Source organism: Anopheles coustani, chromosome 2 (assembly GCF_943734705.1).
Source record: "Anopheles coustani chromosome 2, idAnoCousDA_361_x.2, whole genome shotgun sequence".
Classification (NCBI taxonomy): domain Eukaryota; kingdom Metazoa; phylum Arthropoda; class Insecta; order Diptera; family Culicidae; genus Anopheles; species Anopheles coustani.
The window spans coordinates 40209210-40234277 of record NC_071289.1 but is presented as its reverse complement, the minus strand read 5'-3'; the positions used below and the strand labels follow the sequence as shown (position 1 = coordinate 40234277).

General features: G+C 40.5%; 3 protein-coding genes across 3 annotated transcripts; all 3 read right to left on the bottom strand.

Moving 5' to 3' along the window:
• Positions 1-1604: 1604 nt before the first annotated feature.
• LOC131264394 (golgin subfamily A member 6-like protein 25) lies at positions 1605-3270 on the bottom strand. Its single transcript, XM_058266697.1, has 3 exons — positions 3215-3270; positions 2114-2474; positions 1605-1796 (listed from the first exon to the last, which is right to left on the bottom strand). Exons 1-3 carry the CDS (start codon positions 3268-3270, stop codon positions 1605-1607), a joined length of 609 nt encoding a protein of 202 aa, XP_058122680.1.
• A 5918-nt stretch (positions 3271-9188) lies between these two features.
• LOC131267301 (protein croquemort-like) lies at positions 9189-10922 on the bottom strand. Its single transcript, XM_058270146.1, has 4 exons — positions 10482-10922; positions 9572-10410; positions 9409-9499; positions 9189-9343 (listed from the first exon to the last, which is right to left on the bottom strand). Exons 1-4 carry the CDS (start codon positions 10920-10922, stop codon positions 9230-9232), a joined length of 1485 nt encoding a protein of 494 aa, XP_058126129.1. The 3' UTR covers positions 9189-9229.
• A 4164-nt stretch (positions 10923-15086) lies between these two features.
• LOC131264393 (ornithine decarboxylase antizyme) lies at positions 15087-24530 on the bottom strand. Its single transcript, XM_058266696.1, is given in 5 exon segments — positions 15087-17791; positions 17880-17928; positions 17930-18049; positions 24260-24392; positions 24469-24530. Coding segments are annotated over 5 exon segments (858 nt in total). The 3' UTR covers positions 15087-17297.
• Positions 24531-25068: the final 538 nt, after the last annotated feature.

Sequence of the window (25068 nt, the reverse complement as noted above, 5' to 3'; positions counted from 1 at the left end):
GAGTGTGACGAGAGAACGCGTACCGGCTTAAGGGCAAAAGACGCTAGCGGAGAGGTAGAAGCGCGACACACGCTTTCCAGAACGCGACGTCGCCTGACAGACGCTGAACTCCATGCAAAAAAAACCTAGCTCGGGGTCCACACTACAGCGCGACGTCCCGTTTCAAAAGTAGCCCAGTTTCGGCAAAACAATCGCGCAAGCCAAGCGCGACAGAGGTAGGGGAGCATGTGGAAATATGTATCACATTGGGGAGCAAACTCGGCTAAAATTTTTTGTTGAATTTTGAGGTAGTAATGCATGATATTTGTTTAGCTACGTATTTATGCACCCTGAGTGAGTTTGGCGCTTCTACATTTGAAATTCAATTAGATAACAAACTTAAACAGACAACGACGATATTTTGGCCCGCCGTAGGAGGTATATATTTCTCCGTCATCTCCTACTTGTTGAAGAGCAGTTTGTTTACGTTTCGGAACCCGAAAAAACTTTGGTAAAAATATAAATTAAAACGGAGTTTCATAACTGAATTACATTTGTGAAAGCTGGAAATAAGTAGTACAACGAAAAATCCGATGTTTCGTGGAGAATATTGCTCATTTTGTTCTCGTTTGTGTTTCGGTTTGTTTATGTTTTGTCCAGCTGTCGGCTTGTTTTCGTTTCGAATTGACATTTGACAAGGGCTAGCGTGACGTCGCGTTTTTCGCTGTTTCTACACTAGCGCGATTTGTGCGACATTTTTTTGTATGGAGTTCGGCCGCCTGTCAGGCGACGTCGCTTTTTGTGACGGGACGTCGCGCTGTAGTGTGGACCCCGAGTAGCGTGATTCGCACGACATAGCACAAGGTTTTTTTTATATGGAGTTCAGCTCCTGTCAGGCGACGTTGCGCTGTAGTGTGGACCCCGAGTTTCTACACTAGGTATCATCTAGCGCGATTTGAGCGAAACTTTTTTTAAGCAGCCCGTAGACGTCATATATTAATCTGTGCAGATCTTTGACGTCTACCGATTTCCTTTATTCTTTCGTACCCATCGTCTGTCAAACATCCCTCCAGATATCCCGAATATCTCGAGGGATGTTGGAAAGAGCTAAGGAAAAGTTGTAGACGTCAAACATCTGTACAGATTAATATGTAACGTCTACGGCTTGCTTTTTATGGAGTTCGGCCGCCTGTCAGGCGACGTCGTGTTTCGTGACGGGACGTCGCGCTGTAGTGTGGACCCCGTGTTAGTGTTTTGATGGGACTTAGGAATAAAAAGCCGGCAAATGCTGTATTAGTGGCACGAAATCTCCTAGTCCATTCACATTTTGAAAAAATATTTTAATAGAAATCGGAAAGGATCGAAAATAACAGACTCAAGGAAAAGAAATAAAAGGTGTAAACTAAACCAAACTCCCAATTACTTCGTAGTTCGCATTAATTCATAACAAGAAAAACACCTTTTGTGCAGCGATTTAAATTTTTATTTAATTTAATTTTTTTAAACACATGACCACATCGTAAATGATTAAATTAGAAAATTATTACATTTTTACAAAACAATTATAATACAATGATAAATAAACAATAAACAAACAATACAATAATAAATCTAACTACATCTAGTTACAAAAAAATAAAATAAGTAACGCTGCCAAATACCGATCCATGGCAGGCGGCCTCATCCTTCTTTGATTGTTTTTCTTGTAGGGCGTCGATTTCGGTATGCTTTTTTTCATCCAGCTCATCTAGTAGATCTTCGAAAAATATCTCCGCTTCATCTTCCTCTTCTATATTTTCCAGGGAAGGTCCCCAGCCCTGGAAATGAGAGAAAACATGTTAATGTATAGTTTTTCTACACGTAACACGGTTTATAGACTGCAGCATCGCGTAATGCGACGTCGCCTGACAAACGCTGAACTCCATACAAAAAAAAACCTACCCCGGTGCCAAAACCATCATGCTTTCTCGTTCTATTTGTATCAATTGTCAATTGGACAGAACGAGAAAGCATGCTGATTTTGCCACCAGGGTAGCGCGAATTCTGTCTGAATTCAGCGCCTGTCACGCGTCGTCGCGTTACGCGACGCTGGAGTCTAGACGCGGTGTAAGGTTTTATTGTTTCTCTTACTTACCATTACTCTCCCTGTTTTTCTTCCTCCTTCATCCTCCTCCTCTTCCAAATCTTTCTCTTGATCTTCTAAATCATTCTCTAGCTCTTCCATAACATCTTCTTGCTCTTCCATAACATTCTCCTCTTCCATAACCTTCTCCTTCTCCTTTTTCAGAAGAACTTCTTCCTCTTCCGTAATGTACTCCCCCTCTTCCAAAAGATCTTCCTCCTCTTCCATATACTTCTCCTCTTGCAAAAGATCTTCCGCCTCTTTCGTAATGTACTCCTCCTCTTCCAAAAGATCTTCCTCTTGTTCCACAAAATGTTCCGGCTCTACCAGGACTTCCAGGACATCTTGCTCCTCTTCCGGATCTTTACAGCACCTAAAAAGACGTAAAAAATCGATTATACCCATTGTGTAGTTTTTGAACATCTGTATCCAATCGCTACAAATGCTCAAATGACGAATTATGTATGCTGCGATTGATTTATAGGTTGTTTTGAAGGCAGCAAATTGCATTTCATAGTCTACTAGATTCAATCAATTTGATTTAAAAGTATTACAATTTCTATTTAGATCTCAGTTGCCAGAGATTTACAATCGTCGCAATTTCTATTTAGATCTCAGTTAGCACCAGCGTTCAACATGGGAAAACATCTGATGTGTAAACTTACTACGTGCACGGTTTGATTTGTTTCCTTCCTTATCAAAACTAGTTCCTTTATTCTAGTCATGTGGCTGTTGAATTTGTTGCCTTTACTCGGCTCGTTGGTGAAGTGTTGCCGATAAGTAAACATCAATCAAGGACAGAATTTATAAAGACTTCGTTGGGAACGTACTAAAAACTGTCAACAATAATACAATATGAATCGAACCCAGAAGCAACAATAGGAACTTTTGAATGAATTTGTGCTGAGTGTAGCGAATTGACATAAAAACTAAACATAAATGTTTCTCCATTGAAGCAAAATGAACCCCTATAGCCCGAAATCGTGTTTAGCATACCCGTGAACACGATTGTCTGAAATGTTGTTGGATGCCTCGAATACTAAAGAGAATATAGTACGGCACCAGGCTTGTTGATGTAAAATGCAGCTACGAAAAACAGTTCCAACTTCACACCTCATACAACTTGCACCGCCTAATAGGACCTCGAGCCAAATCGGCGGAAAGATCATAGCACTAGTCAAGCACGGAGCGGTACAGAATATTCATACACGGTACAGGAAAAAACGTTTCCCCAGAGTCGATCGGTGTCGTTTTTTGCGTTTCCCTCAGACATTTGAAGAATTCAAGAATTAGGCAGAATAGGAGAAAACAAACATAAAAATTCGGCTCAAATCATTCCGATGAATTTAACCCAACCGTAGGGACACGCGGATGCTTTTCTAGAACGAGCAAACTTCTTCTAAGCAGCTGCTACTAATATCCACTTGTTTAGCAAGTTTCCCTAAATGGGTAGATTCTTACGAAAAGGTGTTTATCCTACTAGAAACGGTTCCTGGAAGTGGAGAAGCATGGTACAAAGCGACTAGGACGAAATTTATCTTGTCTTTGTTTGTACGTGATCATCGTCACACGAAAGATGTGTGAAAAACGAAGAAAAGAAAAATAAAACTAACATATGTATATTGATGTGCAAAACTTACTAGAGTAAATCGTTGTATTCACTTCCTCCACTTCCTCCACCTTCCACTTCACTAACTTAACTTGATATGGTAATGTAGAGAAGCTATCTGAACATGCAAAAAAATTAATATTTTTGAGTTTATTTTATGCTTTCACTAAAAAATTTTTGGCCTACCTTATGGCTTTTTCTATTTTGGCCTACCTTCTGACCCTCTTAAAAATTTGTAGCGAACATAGTAATATCGAAATAGGTAGGCTAAGTAAAACATTATAAGTCAAGCAAGCTGTGCAACAGTATATAAAAAGCAAACCGCCAGCTTGCAAGCAAGTTTAATCTTGGCTTCCAACTGGGAAGCATTTAAATAAATATAGAACACACTATAAATTCAATGTAAGCCTACACGGGGGTAACGTACAAATAGGTGAACGGACTTTTAAAGTCGTCCAAAATTTTACCTATCTTGGGTCAAAGGTCAGCACCGACAACAACATTGAAGATCGAACTGGCGCTAGGGCAGCCAACCATAGTACATAGTACCCGGACCGGACATACATAGTACCAGTGTTCACATACGCCTCCGAGTCATGGACTCTGTCCAAATCTGATGAAACCCTCTTAGCCTTGTTCGAAAGGAAGATGCTCGGAAGGGTTTTTTGGCCCTGTATGTGAGGAGATATAATGGAGGAGCCGATATAATGACGAGATTTACGAGCTCTACGGAGATCTCACTGTTGTACAGCGAATTAGACTCGTCAGGCTCTGGTGGGCTGGGCATGTCATGCGAATGGCACCGGACGACTCAGCCCGTAAAGTCGTTTTAGGCTCTCCCCAAGGATAGAGAAGGCGTGGTAGGCCTAAATGGAAGGATGGTTTATACGAAGCCGCCAGTAAAGCCGGGATACAGAATTGAACTAGTGTGGCGAACCGATCCCAACCAAAACCGATCAGTGGTTGTAGCCCCACATACAGTGACCGGCAGGAAAAAGTGCCCACTTCGAATTTTGTTGATTTTCGCTCAATATTTTTTTCTCAATCCAACTAAATATACTGCAAGTATTTTTCGAATATTGATCTACATATTTCATATAAGATCCTCTAATGAGTAAGCGAAAACAAACATATTTTGATTTTGAGAAAAAAATAATAAAAAAAGTATCTAAAAAAACAGTGACAAGAAAAAGTGCCCACTTCAGTTATTCATTATTATACATAAAAATAAGAAATAATAAATGCATTTTGATATTTTATGTTTTCTCTTTTAGCTTTTACAACCTGCTGAAGGCACTTTGGCATGCTTTCTACTAGGATTTTTAGTTTTTGGGGACTTTATTCTTCTCAAGCGCGCATTAGAGCTTCAAAATTGTCGTTTTTATTCGATACATCAGTTTTGTCCACCCTGGCATCGAGAACTGCCCACAAATTCTTAATCTCCGGGCTCTAAGGAGACCATTTCAACAGTTTTGTCCGACAAGACGGGAAGAAAGACTTCGTCTTCTTGGCAGTATGTCGAACTTGACCCCGCCGGGCTGCGTGGAACTTGCCCCAGCCGGGAGAACAAACTTCTTTTCAAGGCCTGTCGGGATCAGTGAAATCTCCAGATTTTGTTGCAGGATGTTTATGTTTATGTTGTAATCTGCAATCTTAACACCGTTAATGTTCCCAAGGCTCCCCACTCCACTGGACGAAAAACAACCCCAGACCACCATATTGCCTCCTTCATGGCATACTGTGCCCTGGATGTGGCGAACCTGCAGCATTGCCTCCTTCGATCTGCACTGTATACGTTCATGCCATCTTCGATTAAAAAGTTCAAATTTTGATTCGTATGACCACAGAACCGTTATCCAGTAGTCTAGAGGCACAGCAGCATGTTCCTCAGCGAGCTTAAGACGCTTGGGCTTATTGGCCTTGCTGATATAAGGGCGCCTCCTATCAAATCTGCTCTTTAACTCGTATGCAACAAGCCGGCGACGGATAATTCTTTCAAAAACTGATGGCTGAAGTATTTCCAAGATCTCCCTGACAGTTACTTTTGAATTTTTCTTGACCTCACGAATGATCTTAGCGCCCATGCGCGCATCTGTTTTGCGCTTGTCTCCTCTACGAGGGCGATCCTCCACCGATCGGTGCGTTTAAAATGTAACTATGAATTTTCCTACCGCTGCGTTGTGGATTTCGTGCTTTGAATAAGTTATTTTAATGTAGATAAATGCCATAAAACATATTTTATGCTATTTAATTTCTTGTAACACTCAAATTAATGAGATACCTAAACCTAATATAAACAAATTGTATATTTACAACCAAACATGAGTTAAACACGTGATCATACGTGTAAAAATGTCAGAAATAGTGCTAACAAACCTGAAAAATATGAAAACGCAATAAATTGGTTAGCCCTCAATGCAAAACTTTATACAAAACTCGAAATTTCAAAGAGGGCACTTTTCCTTGTCACTATTTTTTTAGATACTTTTTTTTATTATTTTTTTCTCAAAATCCAAATATGTTTGTTTTCGCTTACTCATTAATGGATCTTATATGAAATATGTTAATCAATATACGAAAAATACTTGCAGTATATTTAGTTGGATTGAGTAAAAAATATTGAGCGAAAATCAACAAAATTCGAAGTGGGCACTTTTTCCTGCCGGTCACTGTAAGTAAGTAAGTAAAACATGTTAATTTTAGGTGAACATAAGTTTATTATTATTTAGTTTAAAAGCACTGAGAATCTTCTATTTATCTTTTCCATTGTTTAATTATTATTATGTGGTACGAAATCCCCTAGTCCATTCACATTTTGAAAAAATATTTTAATAGAAATCGGAAAGGATCGAATATAACAGACTCAAGGAAAAGAAATTAAAGATGTAAACTAAACCAAATTTCCAATTACTTCGTAGTTCGCATTAATTCAAAACAACAAAAACATCTTTTGTGTAGCGATTTAAATTTTTATTCAATTAAAATTGTTTGAAACAAATGAACACATCGTAAATGATTAAATTACAAAATTATTAATTTTTACAAAACAATTACAATAATACATAAACAATTAACAAACAATACAATAATAAATCTAACTACATCTAAAGCATGACCATAACTAAATTGAACCAAGGAAAGCGCGCTACTGTGGCACCTCTAGCGGCGCCAGCCAGAAACTAATATTTTTAGTAGTATTAGTAAATAGTAACAATGAAGTTGTGAAAGTTTCAGACCTGTACTATTGTTTTTCGCGAAATGCCGTATAATGGAAATTGAACGACCAAAAATAAATCCGCACAAATAACTGAAATACCAAGGTAATTGAGCAAATTGAATAAGCCGGGAACCCGTAAAAAAAAAACAATAAAAATGACAAGTATTTTTCTTTTGTACAATTATGCATAACGATTGTTATAAAAATAGGTTTTTAGTATTCAAGTGTTCACTGTTCATATAAATTCACGTATTTTGTGTTTTGGTTCCCGCATTAGCGCTCGTATCGTGGAAAGGGACACCGTTTTCGCAACGTCCGTTCACTTCTTCTTGCCAAGAACATCTCTAACTGTTCCACCACTTCGTCTAAGCTGAAGTTTTGTGATTTTCCAGATTTTTTCGATGGAGCGAAACTCTGGGAAATTTGGTTTTGGTACCAAGTGGATCTTATTGGCCCAGTACCACTCCAAGACAACCTTGGAATAATGGCAGGTCGAAAAATCTGCATAAAAAAGTACGTGAATTTATAGGAACCGGGAACACGTAAATAGTAATTATCTATTTTTATAACTAACCTTATGTATAACTGTACAAAAGAAAAATACATGTAATTTTTGTTTTTTGCTTTTAATATGGATTACAGGCCTTCTCAATCTGTCCACCGACGCTCCAGTTATTTGTGCGGATTCATTTTTGGTCGTTCAATTTCCATTATACGGCATTTCGCGAAAAACAATAGTACAGGTCTGAAACTTTCACAACTTCATTGTTACTATTTACTAATACTACTAAAAATATTAGTTTCTGGCTGGCGCCGCTAGAGGCGCCACAGTAGCGCGCTTTCCTTGGTTCAATTTAGTTATGGTCATGCTTTAGTTACAAAATAATAAAATAAGTAACGCTGCCAAACACCGATCCATGGCAGGCGGCCTCATCCTTCTTTGATTGTTTTTCTTGTAGGGCGTCGATTTCGGTATGCTTTTTTTCATCCAGCTCATCCAGCAGATCCCCATAAAACGTCTCCGCTTCATCTTTCTCTTCTATATATTCTAGCAAAGGTTCAGGCCCTATCGCATTTTTTTGTGTCACTTTGTGCTGAAACCTACAATAGATGAATGGCCCGTTAAAAACACATCGGGTGGCCTAGTATCATCTGATGGAATTTAAGCATACGCAAAAACGGGGGTCTGCGACAGCCGAGCGGAAGCGCCGGTTAGAAAATCGGCCCAAGAGCGCCGCCGCGGCTCTCACCAAATCGACGGCGTGTGGGTTCGAATCCCAAACCGAAACTGTACCCTCCCCTGTACGAGAGGACTGACTATCTACGTATGGATGGGAAAAAAAATACTAATAAGCCCTTAAAGGTCAGGCATGACCAAGATGGTAGATACGCCAGAAGAAGCAGAACAATAAGAAGAAGAAAAAACGTTTGCCACGAGTATATGTGTCACATAATCTAAACCAATAAACTCTCGAACATAATATCCAAAGTCTCAAATTAAATGCCTGCGCATTTCGAATTGTCACTAAACACATGCGCTCAGAAATGCGTAAGGCATGGCACAGGAGAACGATTCAGAAGTGAAAAGCTTGAAACAACTCCCGTAATTTACGGTACGATGTACTTAGATAAGCTAAGCCGAAGAAAGAATGACTGTTGAAAGCAAGATAATGTTGGACACAAAACAAATCTTGTTGGGGTTGTAGGTGGACGTCAACGAAAAGAAGTAACACAAGGTCGCTTGTGAATCTGGATGCCGTGTGTGAAGTTGGAAGTGGCCACATTTACATTTGTTTGTTCTATTATCGATTAATTTGCTCGGTCGGTTATTCCCGATTAGACCGAGTCAGTTATGTGAGCAACTGGTCGGGCTTAAGTTGGCTGCGCTGGCATTTGATAAAAGATATGGAACGTAGGAGGAAGGAGTAGAAAGCGAAAGAAGCGAATCTTGATCAGCCACGGTGTTTACGGTGTAACTTAGCGCATGTGCACTAAGCGATAAGCAATCTTCGTTGAAAGTATAAAGACATGGAGGAAAGTACCAAACTGGTTAAAAAAGCTGACATTCTTGTGTGAAAAGTAAAAATAACTCATCAATTCTTCAATTAAGTATCAATTGAGTATATCAATTTAGTAACGAAGTATCAATTAAGTAACGAGCCTTTTATTTCCTATCAGCATTTTCAAACGTGAATCACCTTATCAGACTTGTCGTAGCGACATCTCTGCGTCATATAAATCGAAAAAATCTGCAATCCCCTCCATGTACCCCGCTAACGGTTAATACAAGCTTACGAATTAATTAGTCTTTCCACACAAAAACGGCGGCATATAAGGACAGTCCGAGAAGAAGGGCACCCACTCCGCACAACACGTACGCCGTGATGATGAAACCCCACCGGAGGTTTTCGATAAGCTGAAACGGGTTAATGGTTAGTGTTTTTTGTTTTCGGGATGTTTTCGGGATCCTGAAAGTCTTACTTTAAGATCATCGGCAATGTCCTCCGTGAGCACTACACGTTGTTCGATCCAGAACGCCGGAATGATTATATCTGGCACACCTTGGAACAGTCTGCGTGCGAGGGAAGAGTAAAAGGTAAAGTTATCATACGATTAACAAGTATGGCAACAAGTAAGCACTTACTGCATTCCGTAATCTTTGAGATGCATATTGTACTGGAGGCGACCGTTGACGGTCATCGGAATGCCGGAGAACGGGTGCAGCGCAAAGCGGAACTCGTGCTTGCCCTTCTCCGGGTTCATGCCATCGACGGCCATCCGATAGCTGGGATGGGCGAGGTAGAAGTGCGGATAGCTCACCACCAGCGGGGCACCAAACTTACACTCCGACACGTCGATCACACCGGGCCGAAACACGGGACACTCTTCGACCGGCGCCGTACACTGACATTCCGTCTCGGGGATGGTGTGGCCGTTGTCGAAGTTGCGTGCATCACCAACCCACAGCTCGCCGTCGAGTCCGTGCACCGAGAACTCGCGCTCGTGCTGCAGCGTGATGGCACTGCACAGATCCGGGAGGAACAGATGGAGCGGGCGGATGTTATCCCCGAGGTTGCGCCCCATCGGGGGCCACACTTCGCCGGCCGAGCCACGGACCTGACCGCAGACGCCGCGATAGTTGGGCACCTGCGGCTCGTTGTTCCACTGGCGCATCACGCCCGTATTGATCCGGTTGTCCGTACCCGTGCCTATCTGGAACGTGCCGTCGTACTCGAGACTTTCGTTGCGCTCGACAAACCACCCGAAGCCTTCCCACGGCGGGAGGGTGATATCCGGTACCGTACCGGGCGGCAGGGCGCCAAGTAAATCGCGCAGCGTGCTCAGCAGCAGATCCGGATGGCCATCGAACAGCATCTCGTGCACCGGCACGTCCTCGTACAGGAAGGTGGCGAGATTGTTGAGCATAATGATGTTATCGAGGAAGGGAAGCAGTGGGTCGCCTTCCAGCGTTTTGCCGACGGTCTGAAAGAGAGAAACGGGAAATCAAGGGACCTCGTACGGAATGTCCCCGCGGTCCGGGCGCCAAAACGTACCGCCAGAATGGGATTGAGCGTCGTGACGCGATCGTTGAAGTAGTCACCGTTCGACTGCTCGGGGACGTAGTGCCAGATGCGCTTCTGGTTGAACGTGAGCGTATCGTTGTCGTTGAACGACACCATGCCACGCTCGTGCCGCTCGGAGAACACGTACGGTCCCTTCTGGACGAAGTTCGGCCGCACGTCCGGATTGCGGATCTCCTCCGGGTTGGTCCAATCGAACACGTAGATGTCGAAGTAGATCGGCACCTCGCCGTCGAAGAAGTTCTCGTACACGCGCGCTCCCTCCTTGATGCGGAACTCGGTCAGTGCGACCGCATCGATGATGGCCGGCAGGCCGAACCCGAAGAAGGCGGCCGCAATGAAGATGGCCACCACACCGCCGAACGCCCACAGCTTTTTGGCGGTGTTGGAGTACTTTTTCGAGCAGCAGCACATGGTTCCTAGCGACCCTTGGGGGTGTTTTCGGTTATCGAGTAAAAATCCCGGGATTGTCCTACGCCGAGTTTAGGCCGAACTGCGACACTGCTGCGACGTCTCCCGCTGCGACGGATTAGCGTGTCCGTACGCGGCGCGATTCTCCAAAGGACTAGCACCACCTCAATGGTCCCAACTGGAGGCCGTGTACCTTTTCGCTCCCCGGGGTTGGTGCACTGGCCTTTCGCCCCGATCGGGGGGCAAGATAAAGAAGAAACATTAATGCCTTTATCGACGTCCACTAACGTCTCCACCCCTCTCGACGGCCGGGGTAAAGGTGTTGTTTGTTTTGTTTCTCCCGCTGCCCTTTTGCCGGCTTTTGGGAAACGAATTTTAAGGTTATAAAGATAAACCTGCTGCTCCGGGATAGGACCCGATCGGGGGCAGGTTGAGGCAGGGCTGTGATTGTTACAGCCAGAACAATACACTGGCCTGTGTCGCTGTAAACCGATTAGGTGGGTTATCGGCGGCCGCTCGGAACCCCATGGACTCATAATCTGTTCGATCGAGGTAATCCGCGCGATAGTTTGTCTTGTTGTTCTTCGCTGGTTCTGTGTTTATATCACTGCACCGGTCGTGATAACGCTATCTGCTACGTAATAATCGTATCGTAGTACACCTTACAGTTTATAGGCTACACTCAAAAATGTACCAGTGATCCACACAGTGAAAATATAGCAGAATGGTAAAAAAAGAAAATTTGGCGAAATCAAAATCTGTTACCGACTGGCGGTCTGGATGAGCACAATATCGAGCGTCCTTGATGTTTCATACAGTGGATGCGTTGACATAATCTTTGGGAAATCTTTTATACAACCTCTTCGGGTAATATTTCTTACGATTGATAGATGATAAAATTTGCTAACAAAACAAAAGATTGATAACGAACCTATAACAAATCTTATGGTAAGTTTGACCCTCAAGCTGTTCAGCTCATTAAATAATGTGGAACGATGCAAACTTTCGTTCTACTCTACAGTATAAATTCTTATGTTTCCCCATGCTGTGCTGCTTAGTTTTGATGATTGAATTTGGATGATTAAAAGGAAACCGAAAGCGCGAACCGGATACCTTAAACGATGATTGACGAACCTCTTTTTATGCAACTTTGCTATTTACAAAGTTGACCCTCCATTCAAAAGGATACTACATTCAAAAGGAAACATTAAATCATCCTTTATTAAAACATTAATTACCATCTGGGATGATAATATTATAGATATTATCATTTCCCTTTTTGGGAAATGTGTGCCGACCTCTGCTGTAGATCATTAAAAAAACATTCCGCCATAAGAAAACAATTTCAAAATGAAATTGCACTTAGATGAATAACAGCAACTGTATTAAATCGTATTTGCTTGCCCTGTTGGGTATGTTTTATTATATAATTGACACATTATGGCCACCTGACAACAGTGATCGGTTGATTATTTCTTCATGCCACCTTCTTGCCCGAGATGCATTGGTGTTACACCAGAAAAAAGAAACAAATCTAATTCAAATTGAAATGTGTCCAAAATCTCTTACTACACAACCCAAAACGGCATTGCTTCAATTATGCATGGCCGTGTGCAAAAATGTAAAAATAAATACTAATCACACCCAGCGTCGAAGTCCCACCATTATCCCCGCCCACATGTTTGTTGTTTGTTTTTTTTTTTTATAATTTACTCACGCGTCAATAACGACTAGGTCGCAAGAGAAGGTGAGGTGGGAGTGCTCAATAATGGTCACCCTTATCGTTCATGGATCGTAGAAACGCGGGGATGAATCAACGGATTACAGCGGTATTCCGATAACCAGCCCCCAACCAATGAGGTGACGACTACGCACGGTAAAGCGCTGGCCCTACTCTTTTGCGATAGTGATCTTATTTGAAGAAGTAATTTATTGCCCTCACCGTTTACTGTTCGCACCGGAAAGCACTGTTTTAAAACGTTGCACTATTAGTGAGGGTAGACTTTTGACCGTTGGCAGCTGTTGGATGAGGTAAGGATTGAGTTTAGCTACTTGAGATTTAACCTTAAGATTTGTTTTGTTTGCATTAACTTTGATGTACTATAAATCCAAGAGAACTCCTTACGTTTGGCTTATGAGGGCTACCGGGAGGGGGGGTGGGATTCATGAAAGCTTCGTATGATAAAGCATTGGAATTACCGTCGTATTTGTATTCGGTCAAGGTTTTTTTTCTTAATTCCATCGAGTCAATTTCTACCAAAAAGCGAATTTTGGGCAAGTTCATTTCATATCATTTCTATTAAGCTCATTTAAGTAATTTTGTTGTTTTGCTTAACAGTACATTAAGCACTTTTCATTTTTCTTTTTTAAATACATTGAAAACAGTGGACACACGTTTCACAATCCAATTCCGATTTTAATATCTCGAAAACGGCTAAATATTATTACAAAAAAAAGACTTTTCTTAAAATCCAAAGCTACAACTAAAATAAAAGGGGTCACTTTGACCTTTATTTTTACAACGCTATAACTTCACTATTTTGAAGATTTTTCAAATCCATAAATAAAAGCTATAAAGCAAAAACGGTCGAAATAGAGTTTTTTTAGCTTTTATCTATTCAAAATTATAATACAAATCCGGATAAACAGTGCGCGCTAGAAAGTTATAATGTTGAGGAACATTTCAAAAATAAAATCTTGTTTTGCAATTACAAATGACGACATAAATTGGCCTCAAAGATCGGAAATAACGCCAATTCCCGTTGTAACGTATCTCGCATGCTCGCGTACGGAATCCTGTCCAAAGCACAGGACGGAAACAACCAATGGAAAGTTGAAAAATCTACATCTTCTGAGTCAATTTGTGTCATCATTTATAGCAGTATAGCACACACTTTTTTTACAGGCAGTTACAAAACTAAAACTCTAAAATATGTTTGGATATTTGGATATTTTTCACGACAGATAAGAAAAATGTTTGATTTTACAATCACCATTCATGTAAGGTAGTCGTAAACAACATTTATCCGCAAACGAAACGTATCCCGGCCCCTGATATAGACAATAACCGCTATCAAACCTCCTTCAAATAAATTTTAATGAACACAATTCCAACGCATTAGAACTCAAAAACTTTGTTTTTTAACTTTAAAACTCAGTACCGGCACTAAGAGCTGCTGAATGTGACAAGTGCTTAGTATCACTGTTGAAACTAGAGTACAAAAATTTGAACTTGTTTCATGAATGTGTTTAAGGGAAGGGTGCGTAGATTAAGTTTAATACATTGTCGCCGATCTTGATTCCCATAAAATCGTTTTTTAATTGCTTTAAAATTCAGCAATTCCACATTACATTGTTTGTCGAAAAGTATGTTTTAATCACTAAATTGTTGGTGTTCGCCGGCTGAAACAATATGCGCCCACTTTCAACAAGAACGTTTTATTTAATGTGCGTTACTTCGTTTATTATTCGATTAGGCCGTTGAATGAATCGTTTTTCAAATTTGTTGAAGTATGTAGGAATTTTCGTAAAATTTAAATGAGTAACAAGTAATCTTAAGTCTTTTTGTTTCTGAAACTCGATGGTAGTAGTATTCAAAGCAAAATTAGATGGCGTGACGATTTTTGACAATGACGTGAACCACGAAGGTAGTACTTGTTATCGACCTACTAAGTTAATTGTTTGATAAGGGTTTATTCACATTCATAAATTCGCACTATTGAAGCGTAGCCGAGGCGACGATGTTAGTTTGTATAGTATAAAGTCGGTCGACTTTCTTTCAGTAAAATAAAATTGCGCAGTGTTGTTTGGTTAGTATTTAGAAATTATATTTCTTGTTATATTTCCGATAGAATGAACAAAACTAGTGATAAAATAAAATCCATGTTGAAAGAATAAGTATCGAATACCTTTTTACGAAGGTCTGTAGATTATATGAATCGTTAGTTGCTCTTAGTTCTCTTGTTTGGTTAGAATTGTTAGTCATAAAAAGGGAATTCTGCTTGAAAATTTATCAACTTCAAAATTGTTTTTATTATTTGCTGAAATTGTCAACATCTCACAGAAAGAAGAAAAACTTATATTCGTTTTATAAAAGCTAGTTGATGTGTATTTTTAAAAAGCTGTATGCTTGTTCTTATTTTCAGTAGATAAAATAGTAAGACAGGGTTGATTATACAGTATATTCTCAACTGAACCCATTAACAACATATAAAGTTGGGGAAAAAGTAAACGAGAACAATAATATTCCATTAGCTACATCGCACCACTTCATGTGCTTCTCTCTTTCCGTCTTCGTGACCGCGCTAGGTCGTCACTTTTGATTCATGTTTACTTTTTCCCTACATGCTTTGAGATACATTCCCATTTTCGTTAAATTGTTTTGTTCAAAAAATTCCCTTTTCTTATGTTTGCAAGTTTCTACTTCATGTTCCTCACCGTACCCGTTCGGTTTATCGTGCTCGGAATACACAACACGGTGATGGGGGACATATATCACGCATCGAACGATTAATTCGTGTGCTGCCCGAAAGAAGATCCTCCCGGAGGCGGGAGGTTCGATGCAGAGAAACGTAAGCAAAAATCCGCTACAAATTAAAGCATTACAATACCATCTTCGGTGGTGGAATCCTATCAAATCAAGGAAAACGATAATAAGACAATGAATACAACTAGGATACATAAGAATAGTAAATAAATCTTAGCACTAATAAATGTTGTGGGTAGATGACATCGTTTGCGGTTAACGTAACTGTTCCTAGTAATGTATACAAAATATTCTATTTCATAAGTACTGCTTTTCAGAAAAATGTCAATTCAAAAGAAAAAAGCAGGAGAGAAAAAAAATGGCAGCTAAACTAATCAACATAACAAACTAATTAACGACTTCTATATCAACTTGACTTCGGCACGAGCACTTCCTTTATGTTTGACCATTCACTATCCCGTTTTCAAAGTGTCCCTTTTTTGTTGTTTGTTTTGTTTTCCTTTGCACTTTGTTTTCCCGATTGCAACAAACATTTCTCTAGTTGGCACAGGGCTGCCGAGGCTCGCGCCGAAGAAGTCTTCTATCTCTCGCGTCGATTCCCTACTAACTCGACCGCAGGTGTCAACTGCCGGTTACGTTGATCGTTTGGTATGTCCAAGGATGAAGGATTCACATCCGGGGCGCTCCATAGCTGGCATTTCTTCGACAGAATTTAATTTCAATCTCCTCTTTGTATGACGATAAATTTTTAGTTCTTGTGTCAGTTTCATTGTTTGTTTTTTTGTATAAAAATCGTCTGCAAAATAATGCGTTTTTCTGTGTCAGTTGTTTCTATTTCAAGATTGTTTGTTTTAATTATCCCATTCAATCAGTTATTGCTGGTTGTTTGTAAAAAAAAAATATACGTAGGATACAGTTCGTTATCGATTTTTTTGCGATTTTTATAGCTTTTATGATTTTTTTTAACTTTTTTAAATTTTTTGTTATGATTACCATATGATAGTAGCATATCTCTTAAACAATTACAAATCGCAAGTATATCGACTGGTTAGATCGCGATACCGAATCTGATAATGCCTGTTGTTTTCTCTTCACTTTTCCCTCCGTTCTACTATGTGCTAGTATTGGTAGTTACGCTCTAGAGAGTATGCACACGCCGTTCGCCCGCGTTTGCAAGTAGTGTTTGTTTTGTGTTGCAAAGAACCGCGAGCTGGTATTGTAATCTTCGAAAAGGGAAATGTTATCTTTCTTTAACTTTATATGTCTCATGCCATTAGTTTGGCCGCTGGTTGGTTTTGCTTGCTTTGACGATATAGATGGACGTGAAGCGATGGATTTTTCACAGGTAGAAACCATTCAAACGTGTGGTTCATCAATTGTTGCTGGATGGCGATGGATGGTGGCAATGAGTCCGCATGTGTGTTGTGTTGTATCGATGATGTAGTATGATATTAATCCATGCTTTTCGTTTGTCTTTCCGGTTGCATTGTTTTTATACGCTATGCTGTGTGTTCTATACGATCGTATCAAAACGGTTGAACGTAAACCGCACCGATTTGGGATGCAACGATCTCTGCCACCAATCGAAGCTCGGCGGGTAAACTTCAACCTTATCGTTGAAGGGCGGAGAGGGGTGTTGTTTTCGCCCAAACCACGACCAACAGACGCTCCCGGCTGCAGATGGTATTTAGGTGAGCGTTTGTCGCTGGTCAAATGGCACGAACTTAATTTTAATACGATTGTACCAACGCACACCGCTCCTCTTCGTATCGATCCGCCAAGCGTTGATGTTGGATCTGGCGGATCACATGATATGGATTTCACCCAAGCGGTTGATCTTGTTGCGCTTGGTCGGGGGGTGTTGTTTTGTTGTTCGCGTGCTCTCCCGTGGTTTACTCCTCGATGTTGTAAATCATGAAGAGATACTCATTCCGCTGCTGCTCCTCGATGTGGGGCGGAGCGAGCGGAGATTTTGGGCTGAGCGGCTGAAAACCGACGAATGAGAACGTACGCACCAGGTTGGGACGGTCGAGCCGATCCTTGCGGATGCACAGGACGACGCCATCGCACTCCAGCTTTTCCTCGGCAAACTCCAGCAGGGAAATGAAGGAGTGCTTGGAGGCCTCGTGCGACATGGCCGATGGGAGCGACACGTACAGGATGTTGTCGTTCGGATTGAAGATCGTCTCCCAGCTGCTGCACTTTTGCGGCGTGACGAACAGCTTCAGGGTGATGGCGGTCGGAACGGACTGGCTCAGTACCTCCTGGATGACGGCAGCCTCCTGTTGGTTCATGTAGTCGACGGTTGATTCAGTGAAATCCAGATCATTGTACTCGGAAGAAGCAGTGGTCGTTGTCGAATCGAAAGAATCCTTGCGATTGTATTCTGTGGCACGTGAACGAGGAGGAGAGAGTGGAGAAAACATCAGATATTAAGTAAATGTTAACATGGTGGCTTGGTGGTGGTGGCTTACCCTTCAAGGGAGAGGCCCTATCGTGATCGGTCCTGAATGTTGGGACATCAGGACCACCACAGCGGTCCTACAGCCAACGAAACACAGTAGGAGTCGGAGGCCGCCGAAGACGAGGAGGAGGAGGAAGAAATCGTACGTTTACTCATACGATTACTACTACTAAGACTCGGCTCACTGAAATTAAACAAAAATAAAAGTGCTTTTAGTTAAATGGATTTATGTACATTACGATTAAAATAGACAAATTGGTTGTACTACTACTAAAATAAACATGTTCAATTCTTTCGCACATAAATCTTCTGTTGAGTAATAATTTTCTAGATGACAGACAGACTATGTAAGGACAGCAAATTTACATTCTTCTTGTTTAATATTTAACACATTGGGTGGAATTCCATCGTTCAATAAAAAAAAAATCCGTATGCGATTCCACCAATTATCTCGGTTTTAATTACAGTCTTGCGACAACAATTGACAGCAATGCCAATGGAATTTCAACACTACCAACCATTTAACCATTTGAGTAAACAAGCAGCAAATTATAAAAATAAATCGAAACAAAACTCTTTTCAACAATCGCCTTACAGTAATGCAAAATGTTAATCCTTATAAACTCAAAAGTTTGTAAGCATACACTATCCCTCTGTGGAACCTAAAGGTTTATCGATAAGTGAATCATTATCATCACCTTTCACTAGATTTCAGTTCTGATTGGAAGGGAACTTTTTCTCGCAATTGTAACCTACGGTCAGTTTATTGCATTCGCATTATCACGGCAGGGTTTTAAAGCTGTCATAGTATGTGACACGTTTTTCAAACAAAGATTACATCATTTACACTATTATCTCGTCGCCGGGGCACATCCGTAACTTCTCTTGTATGGCCTTATCGAAATAATCTGCGACCTGCACTCAACTAACTGACTAGCTCACCGTCAGTAAAAGTGTGTTGACGGTCGCCGATGGAGATTATGACTATCGCGCGTCGTTATTTCCTAGTATACGTACATCATCCGATTGCGCTGCATTCTGCCGGCCGGTTCGCCAACGGTGGGAACGGCAATGGGCGAAGAAGAGCTGGGAACCTTCATTTCGATAATGATCGTTTTTTGATAGTTACAGCGGGATGGGTAGGTAAAATCTGCTACCTTACACAAGCCTTTCTTTACGAGAATTCAAATGCGTCCAAACGACGGGGTTTCTTTGCACAAACAAACAATAAATAACAAGCTGCAGAACGGCAAGCGACGATTGCGGTGCACTTGCGGCGACAAAACACTTCGATTTTGAATATTATTTTCAGTGGCGTTGGGTTCTTTGCTTCGCTACAGTGAGCTTTTTTTCTCTCGTGTGCTGTAGTTTATAAATGTCTTTTCCAACTTTTATCGAATCACTTTAAGAGATCTCATCGGCAGCGATGATGATGGCGCACATTTTCGCGGACAGAATCCGACTGATTGTCGCTCGCGGACCGGGTCGTGCTATTGCCTCGCCACGAGATCTGTGTCGTGTTCAGTTAACCGAACAACAAACAACACACACCACCACCAACACCAATCGGCAGCAGAACGGAGCCAAACACTAGCGAGAACCCGCGTTCGGCGGTCGGTGGGGCGGTTTTCCCTCTCAGGCCGCAGAAGAATGATCGATCCTGGTTGGCGGCCAATGAGAGGAAAAACCACCACAACGATAGTCAGGCGGACTGCTTACATTCTCATTTGTTAATAGCAACAGTGTAATTGACGTTGTTTGTTGTGCACGACGGCGACTTTCAGTAGCCATGTCGCGGATGTTCGGCATATGAAAAGTCATTTTCTGTGGCGAAATTTTCGTCTCGCTGGTTGCCCTTTTCGCAAGGCGAAGGAAGGGTTTTTTTTTGGTGGTTTGGCACAACAAGACGGCTGAGACCAACGACCCCAACCCCCGGGTGGATATCATTTGTCAAGTTTGCAAAGCATTATGACTTAGCGAAACTGTAACGTGAGCGAAAAACTTGCGGTGTCGAACAAAAAAAAAAAAAAAAAAAAAAAAACAAGTGCGCACAACAATAAAAACGCGCATCGTACGATCCGGGCAAAGGTAGACATGATTGACGATGGCCACCGATCGAGAAACAATATGTCACACCAGATCATCGTGTTTCGTCACCTCGTGCCGGCGGCGGCGCAAAGAAATTGAAGATGCAATTGGTGGTAGTATATTTGAAAAATTCGTACATTATACCATTCGCAACATTTCCACCGAATAATCTCGCCTTTTTTCTTTGATGACCAGGAAAGAATCTTCGGCATGTAAATTGCTTTGCGAAAAATAAAGACAACCGAACTGGCGGAAATGTGCCACGTAGAGCGTGTGTGTATTTTTATCTCGACCGCTAGCGCTCGGTCGCGTTAAAGAAACTTAACAGGACAGCAGCAGCAGCAGCAGCAGCAACCGAGGGCCGAGGATGGTTTTGAGGAATTGCGCACTTTGCTGTTTTGAAAACAGCCACGGCGTCCAAAGCAGCGTAAACACAAACAAACTTTTTCTCGTGCTTTAAGAAACGCTCGAAACGGGGTGAATTTGTGTAGTCCCACACTTGCCATACACAATATGGTGGGCTTGAAAATGAGTGAAAATAGGATTGTGTGAGGATGGTCATGGGGGATGGATCTTCCGTACAGCGGTAGAGAAAAAGCGAGGGGTAAAAAAAATTTCCTGGTTGCATTGGGAGGAGATAATTGGGTACCTAAGAAAAAATCTCTCTAAATAATGAAAATAACTAGCCAAACCAATATGAAAGGTTTCATATTATGGCATATGCAAATCATCGATTATCAAACAATACGAGTATTTCACCTACAATCCGCGTCATGACAATCTTGTAAAAGTCAACACACACAAACACAACAACACGGAAAACGTTGGTGGGCTTGTTTTTGAAACTACGTCAGTCTGTCTCTATGCAATTTGCTGTACATGTGGCGTACGCAACTGCCCGGTTCTGTGGAGATATACCTTGAACTTGCGCCAAATAAATCGCAAGTCATGACCCCACGTCCCTACATGGGCGGGTGGGAAACACGTGTGTTTAATGTGCCATACCATTTTCCCACCGGCATCTATACTGGTATTAATGACAAAACATACACAAGTAAGTGAAAGAAAATAACTTTCAATTGCTCATCAGCGTTCGGGTTTGTTTAAAATTAAACCACCAAACACCGACGTGCATGAGGAACAGAATACCTTCGCAAATACAATTTTACATTGCGTTTAAAAATATCCAGATCAAAACCGCAGGGCGAATAAATCACAGTGAAGCCATGCATTACAGGGTTTCGATTCATATAATGGAATGTTTCAATAGGTAGAGGGAACATTTCAAAAGCATAGGGGATATTTTCAACCGGTAAAGATAACTTTGCAATCATATAGGGGAATGTGTCAGACAGCTAGGGGAATCGTGCAATCCCACCGGGGAGCTTTACAACCGGTTAGGGGAGCGAGTTGGTAATTTCACTAAACTCATCATTTTTATGTCAAGGAATGTTATAACTATGGATAGTAAAATATTCGTAAATCGAGTAAGTTATTTTCAACTAAAATACAACAACATTCTCCAATTTTGCATCTGTTTCTTTTGACTTGTTACGAAGGGTTCTGTGAAACAATCGATCCGCTGAGGTAAACGCAAAATGCCAAGTCAATATGTGATATTCGATGCGAGGTTCTCTACGTTTATCGTTCCGACTACGTTGCTTAAAGAACGTTACTCTCGTGCTTGTTAACCACTTCAAAGTATCATTTTTTAGATCAATAATTAAACTGTGTTAACTTTGGTTTAATTGCAACGATTAGTATTGCATAAACTAATAAAAATGCACAAACAAGTAATAACGTGTTTTTGAAGCAGGTGCACTTCGAATAAACATCGCACAGCGAAAATATAAACGGGCGACAAAAACTGCCCGTCAGGTTGGGGGGAAATTGTGAAGGGGTTTAAATCGAAGGAATTAACCGTCACCCGTTCAACCGCCTACCCGGGTAGTTTTTGGAGTTTTGTTTTGTTCTAACTTATGATTGGATTGACGTATCGGCATGAAATTTTTAGAATACCTAGAAAAATTCATTTTCGATCGTTTTGCTAAAGAAAAAAAATTTTCCAAGGAATTTAAATAATTTTTATTTGCGTTTTTCGGTTGATACCCCTCAAACGTTCAACCGGACTACCCGGGTAGTCCATACATTTTGTATGGGAGACTCCGTTTTGCTGTACTTAAGACTTAATAACTTTTTATCTAGATGTCGGATCGATTTGAAATTTTCAGTGAAGATACTTGAGGGTGTTTCCCAAAATATTGTGTAGTTTTTATAATTTTAAAAATTCATTAAGTATGTTAATTTGAGGTTCCAAAAAAATTCACCATTCACATCTACAACCATTTATCTGTGTAGTTCATATAATTTACATAGAAGTTTGCTTTTTCTGTATTTTAGTACTGATATATTTGCTCGTAGATACTTAACTACTTGAAATGTTTTGGAAAATTGCATAAAATATTGTAAAAATTAATAAACTCTCAGTCGCTTCATGCTATCTTCATGCTTCAACTGAGAACAAAGTTTTGTCCGTTATTTAATTCTTTTTTCGTCAGAAATGCTGTTCCTAGTAATTCTTCTATAAGTCTGTTCGGTTTTATCTATTCAAAGAATTGAGTTTTTCCATAACGCTCACTTTTACTTAACTTTTGTTGTACTTTGAATCACACACATAGTCGACTAGAAACGGATTAATAAACGTGTTTGTGGCGCACATTTTCTGAACAAAATGATGTGTTTAATATTACTAAGATACATACTTGTGTTTAATATTAGACTAAGATTTTAATGCCTAAACGTAAGGCATAAATGTTTAAATTATCGGATTCGTGTTTTCGAATGAAACAATCCTACTTGAACATTTCTAAAACATGTTTAAAAAAATTTAATAAATTTCTGAAAATTTCAAGTAATTAAGATTCAATGATCAAAGATACGTATACTGAAATACAGAAAATGCAAACTCTTATCTAAAATGTTGAAGCTACACAGGTTTCGGTCATAGATGTGAAGGGTGACATTTTTTGGAACCTCAAATTAACATAAATAATGAATTTTTAAAGTTATAAAAACTACACAACATTGTGGGAAACACTCTCAAGTATCTTCACTGAAAATTTCAAATCGATCCGACGTCTAGATAAAAAGTTATTAAGTCTTAAGTACAGCAAAACGGAGTCTCCCATACAAAATGTATGGACTACCCGGGTAGTCCGGTTGAACGTCTACGTATGTAGGTTTGGTTGAACGGGTGACGGTTAAAGAATGATGTGCATGTTACTTCAAGACACTTATTAATGTTAAGAAAAAATAGTATTTTATTGAAAATAATTCACAGCTCCGAGTTCAACTAGTTCAATTTTTATGATGTTTGTCAATTAATTCAGTACAGTATACAACTTAATCTATTATTTCCTCCCCGTTACAACATTTTCTAACGTATCGCAACATGTTACGATAATATCCATCACAATCTTCTTTTGTTATTAAATTAGCCCCATCTTTGATGGCTTGCATTAACTCCGTCTCATTCTGCGGCTTTGCTCTTCCGACTATTTCTTTCCATTTAGAAAACATGTTTTCTATTGGATTTAAGAAAGGCGAGTAAGGTGGTAGGTACTCGAGCCTAATGTTATTTTCTTCTGCGAACGTTTTAATAATTCCGGTTTTGTGGAAAGCCACATTGTCCATGATAATTATTGGCTCGCTGATATTGTGTGTTGCAAAATCTTGTTTCAGTTTATCTAAATAATTAAGAAACAAATGCTGATTGAATGCTCCATCCGCATATTCATAAGTAACTATTCCATTTCGAGATATAGTGCAACAGATGGTAATGTTGCGACTTCGGATTGATGGAACAACCTGAGTGGCAGGTTTTCCTGAAGCAGACCACCCTCTTTTGCTTCTCATTGATACATTAAATCCCACTTCATCTAAAAACATGAAATTGGAGTCGTTCATCTCCGCCTGCCACTCTATAAAACGAAGGGCGTATTGCTTACGCACCTCTATTGTTTGCGGAGTGTTGCGACGCTCAGGAAGTAGTTTAATTCTTTTTAGTGTGTAGTTGAATCCTGTCAAATAGTTTCTAGCTGTTGAGATACAAATGCGTACACCAAATTCTGCAAGACACTTTTCCGTAATTGTTTTGAGACTTAGCGAACAGTCTTCATCCACCCAGTTCTTCACGATTTGAAGCTGTTCCTCGTTCAACTTCTTTGTGTGTGGGCCACCTTTCTTGTGGGAGTTATCTTGAACTTCCCCATCTTTGAGATACTTTTGAACGATCCGTGACACTGTCTGGATGTTCAAATCCATAATGTTTGCTATATCGGTCATACGGTACTGATCCAAGTACAGCTTCACTATCTTTTTTTTGTTTTCTACCGAAATATGTTGCCGTGGAGGCATTGTAATTAGCACTGCTATCCTACAATTACAAAAAACTAAAGAGAAGACATGTTTAACATAAATAACAATTTGATGCAATGCTATTATGAAATTACCTTAGTAGATGAGCCAAACTATACTGATTAGCTGTTTCTGGCGCGAACGTTGTCGGTTCCATCAAGTCAAAGTAAACAAACTGTTAGGTTGACAGCTCGCTCCCCTAACTGGTTGCAAAGCTCCCCGGTGACATTGCACGATTCCCCTAGCTGTCTGACACATTCCCCTATATGATTGCAAAGTTATCTTTACTGGTTGAAAATATCCCCTATGCTTTTGAAATGTTCCCTCTACCTATTGAAACATTCCATTATATGAATCGAAACCCTGTAAAATTGATGCTCAGCTTTTTTTTTTTTGATATTGCAATTACTTCACGTCTTCCGTGCCGTTTGCTGCTCTAAATAATCCATGTTAGGAAGCCATTCTAACGATAAAACGCACGCGGTCTGTGATGCCTAAAAAATCTATTTTTATCACCGTTGAGGAAAATTACGCGATGGATTGGTGGTGCTTCTAAAAACTTCTGTTATTGTTTTGGTTTTTTCCTACATCGCTTTTGTGTTTGTGTGTTTGAAGAAAAGCAGATTCAAACACACCCGCGCCCAAATCCTCACAAACATACGAGAGACGAGGGAACTGCAGAAGGTCAAAATTTG

Bases quoted from the DNA above. Each gene is read 5' to 3' on its own strand.
- LOC131264394 (XM_058266697.1), bottom strand. From the start codon at position 3,270: ATGATCTTTCCGCCGATTTGGCTCGAGGTCCTATTAGGCGGTGCAAGT. The intron at 2,475-3,214 runs GTGTGAAGTTGG...ACGTCTTTTTAG, and splicing joins GGCGGTGCAAGTTGTATGAG to GTGCTGTAAAGATCCGGAAG. The intron at 1,797-2,113 runs GTAAGTAAGAGA...TCTCATTTCCAG, and splicing joins GAAAAACAGGGAGAGTAATG to GGCTGGGGACCTTCCCTGGA.
- LOC131267301 (XM_058270146.1), bottom strand. From the start codon at position 10,922: ATGTGCTGCTGCTCGAAAAAGTACTCCAACACCGCCAAAAAGCTGTGG. The intron at 9,500-9,571 runs GTAAGTGCTTAC...CCTCGCACGCAG, and splicing joins CTCAAAGATTACGGAATGCA to ACTGTTCCAAGGTGTGCCAG. The intron at 9,344-9,408 runs GTAAGACTTTCA...AACCCGTTTCAG, and splicing joins ACATTGCCGATGATCTTAAA to CTTATCGAAAACCTCCGGTG.